General features: G+C 40.7%; 1 protein-coding gene across 1 annotated transcript; it reads left to right on the forward strand.

Moving 5' to 3' along the window:
• Positions 1-752: 752 nt before the first annotated feature.
• On the forward strand, positions 753-1,169 carry LOC135973476 (ribonuclease H-like). Its single transcript, XM_065556813.1, has one exon. It carries the CDS (start codon positions 753-755, stop codon positions 1,167-1,169), a length of 417 nt encoding a protein of 138 aa, XP_065412885.1.
• Positions 1,170-3,454: the final 2,285 nt, after the last annotated feature.

The raw sequence follows: 3,454 nt of genomic DNA on the forward strand, positions 1-3,454 counted from the left end.
AAGGAATTCTTGGTTCCTTTGCAGCCATTCTGAAGGAAAAATGGGCCCTTTTCCAAAGGAATGTCTGTAAATAATCCAGGTATTTGAAATAATTTGACTATGAACAATTTAGTCAAATTTGTTAAAAACATGAGGGGATTCTATTGAAACTTAACTGACCCAAATGTATGAAGGGAATATAATCTATGTACAGCTATGTAAAAACAGCAATGTAGAAAAGATGTTAAGGGAAAGAAAATGTGTATGTATCTATTTGTCTGTGGAAATATGTAAAGTTCTAAGAACCTAAACCAACACATCTGGTTTGTAAAACTCCTGTTTTGTAGGTTTAAGATACATTAGTTTTGTTTTGTTTTTAATGTGTAACAAAATAGCAAATGAGAGCTGTAGTAAAAGAATAAGAAATTAACAGTGCCCCTCTGAAGCAACAGCAGGGGTGAGGTGCACAAAACAAAAAGAAGCACTGCTAGAAACACTGAGCCTTAAGATGGCTCTGTGTAATCAGACTGTCACTTTGACGAGGGTACATGAAAACTCTGTAAAAACAAAAGGAAGCAGCTGCAGTTTGGCTTCTATGGAAGACCTGTAACAAGGTATTCCTTCAATTGGCTACATGCAAAAATAAAAAACTGCACCAAGATTTACAAGCCTCTGCTGCAAAAGCAGAGAAATAAAATGTATGTCCAGCAGTCACACTAGAACTGAGGATAGCACAAGCCCAAGCACCACCCCCCCTGGAAGAATTGGATACCATGGGTCAGGAGAGACATATTTGGTACACCGATGGTAGTTCCATGGTGGTGCACGGTAAAAAGAGAATCAGATATGCAGCCATCATTTTAGAAGAGAAGGTACTAAAGGGGTATTTGGATCATGGCTCAGCACAACATGCTGAACTCCATGCCATATACCCAGTCCTAAAACAATATGAAACAGAGAACTGCCCCAAAACTGTATACATCTATGCTGACAGCAATTACTGTGTAAATGGGGTGCAATATTGGATGTTTGATTGGCAGAGGAACAATTGGAAAGCCACAGATGGGAAAAAAATAGCATATATAGATGAATGGAAATGGATTTATGCCTGGGTTACCTCTCATCCCAAACAGCTTAAAATCAAACATGTCAAGGCACATGGAAAAGGCTCTGCAGCTGAAACAGTATGAAATAACCGTGCTGATGCCATAGCCAGAGATTATGAAGGGATAGCAGCGGTGACCCGAAGGCAGGAAAAGAAGGTATTAGAAGCAGTCTGCGTCCCAGGAAGGATTGAAAGGCAGGAACTGGTGAACATAGCTCATCAGTTCATGCATGAAGGAGTGGAAGGGATGCTGGGAAGGTTAAAGCAAGTGGCAGAATGGAAGGGGATGAGAGATGATGTGGATACATGGGTCAGGAATTGTATACAGTGTGCCAAAGATAAAGCTTGTCCTCCACACCAGCCTCAGATGCTACATCAAAGAAGGCTGGGACCCTGGCATAGAATCCAAATTGACTTCATTGATAAATTGCCAAGGAGTAAAGAAGGATTTCGATATCTACTTGTAATCACAGATTCCTTTTCAGGTTGGGTGGAAGCTTTCCCTACTAGGAACAATAGCGCCCGCACAGCCGCTAAGAAACTATTCGCTGAAGTGGTTTGCAGATATGGGACTCCCGAGATTATCGACTCAGACAAGGGAGGATCCTTTGTGGGAGACATATTAGGGGTTTCACACAAACTCCATGTCCCATACAGACCGCAGTCTTCAGGACAAGTATTTCCAGGCCATGGCAAAATGGCTGGAGATTTTAAAACAGAAAATTTTTTCTAGATGGAGTGTTAACGCCCTTTTACTGAGAGAAAGGGAGGATTTACACTCACAAGAAATGCACCACTTAATTAGCATTTGTGCAGCCCCAAATACCAAACACACTGTGGCAGAGACCAAGCAGGTTCTGCCAGGGTGAAAGCACTGTGCTAATTTGTTTCCAAGCTTCTATCTTTCAGGCTCTGAACCAGAACATCAGGAGAGCTGGTACCAGCTGAAGAGTTATAAAAGACCATGGTTATAGTGTCATGACAAAGTCTGTGTTCAGTGTTGTGTGTTGCATGTTCTGTGTCTGTCTCTAGTGGTGTCCTGTGCTAGCACTGGGTCTAGAAAAAGAGGGAATACTACACTAGACAGGGTAAATGTCTTTTCCTCTCTACTTCCCCCATCTCCATCCAACTTATCAATCACCACTTGTGTCCAAAAAAACTTTGGTTCCCCAATGCATCAGGTTTATTTTTTGTTAGGTTCTCTAATAGTCATTTTGTTGTTAATTTTTGTTATTAATACATTTGTATTGTTAGCTACATTTGCTTGTATTATTATTAATTCCACACTTTCCTCTATGCACTCTGTATTCTAGTTCCCCAAGCCCTGAAGGGTAGTTCTTGGGCCCCCATAACCTGTAAGACCTTGGCCCATAATTGTATGGCCCCATCTTTCAGGTCCCCAAAAACCTTTGAGAACAACTGTTAGAAATAGGGGATTCTGCATTAAAAAGGTCCTAACCTCAGTAACTTTTATTGTTTGATGACTATTGCAGCATCAAACTTGGACCTCATTTTATTTGTCAATGTACTTAATTATTGTAATGGTTTTAGGTTTTATTGTATTCCCAATTATTATAATTAATTGTTTGCATTTCTTTTTATATTATATCTGGTGTTTGGTCAATTGTAATGATTTTAGTTATACTCACCTGCTTATAATTGTTTGGTTTGTTTACAACAGATCACCTGTGCCCTACAATGACAACTACTGTACTGTAATGATCATAGATCAAGGGGCGGAGTGTTGTAGGAGCAGCACTGATCTGTATGCAAATGGCTATAGCTATGGGATGCACTGAAATGCAGATACTTGCCCTATCTACTTTGGAACACAAAATGTTTTGGGTAACTTTGGGTAATATTAAGGTTTTAATGCATTTGTTAAAACAAAGGAAATGATCTCTGTTTGATACTTACCAATATGACTGGATGCAGTATGTTTCCAGCACTGTGAAACCAGACTTGTTAATTGGGGAAATAATTGTAAAAATAGCACATCAACAGTCTCTGGAGGCAAAGGTATGGAAGGTTAGCCCACTCCCCATATTACACATGGGATCATTCTGGCTGCCTCGGACCTCGAGCCAGTGGGCTGGGGAGGGAGGAAAACTATTGGACACTAGAGGTTGTACCGAATGGACTCCTCAAAAGTGGGTATGCCTCACCTTACCGGTTGCCCCAGAGCCTTGTAGTAAAGATGTTTCATTGGAATCATGTATGTGGGATGAATTGGATAATGCCACCAAAGTATTGTACAGTGGACAATGTGTCTGTATCCACTCATGGGAGGAAGTATTTTGGGAGGATGGGAGTGTTAGCAACCTCCCCAGTAGATGAATGTAAATGATTCTCTGGATGGTCCCCGACTAC

Source organism: Chrysemys picta, chromosome 9 (genome assembly GCF_011386835.1).
Source record: "Chrysemys picta bellii isolate R12L10 chromosome 9, ASM1138683v2, whole genome shotgun sequence".
NCBI classification, from domain to species: Eukaryota; Metazoa; Chordata; order Testudines; family Emydidae; genus Chrysemys; species Chrysemys picta.

Coding starts and splice junctions, on each gene's coding strand:
- LOC135973476 (XM_065556813.1), top strand. CDS start 753: ATGGGTCAGGAGAGACATATTTGGTACACCGATGGTAGTTCCATGGTG.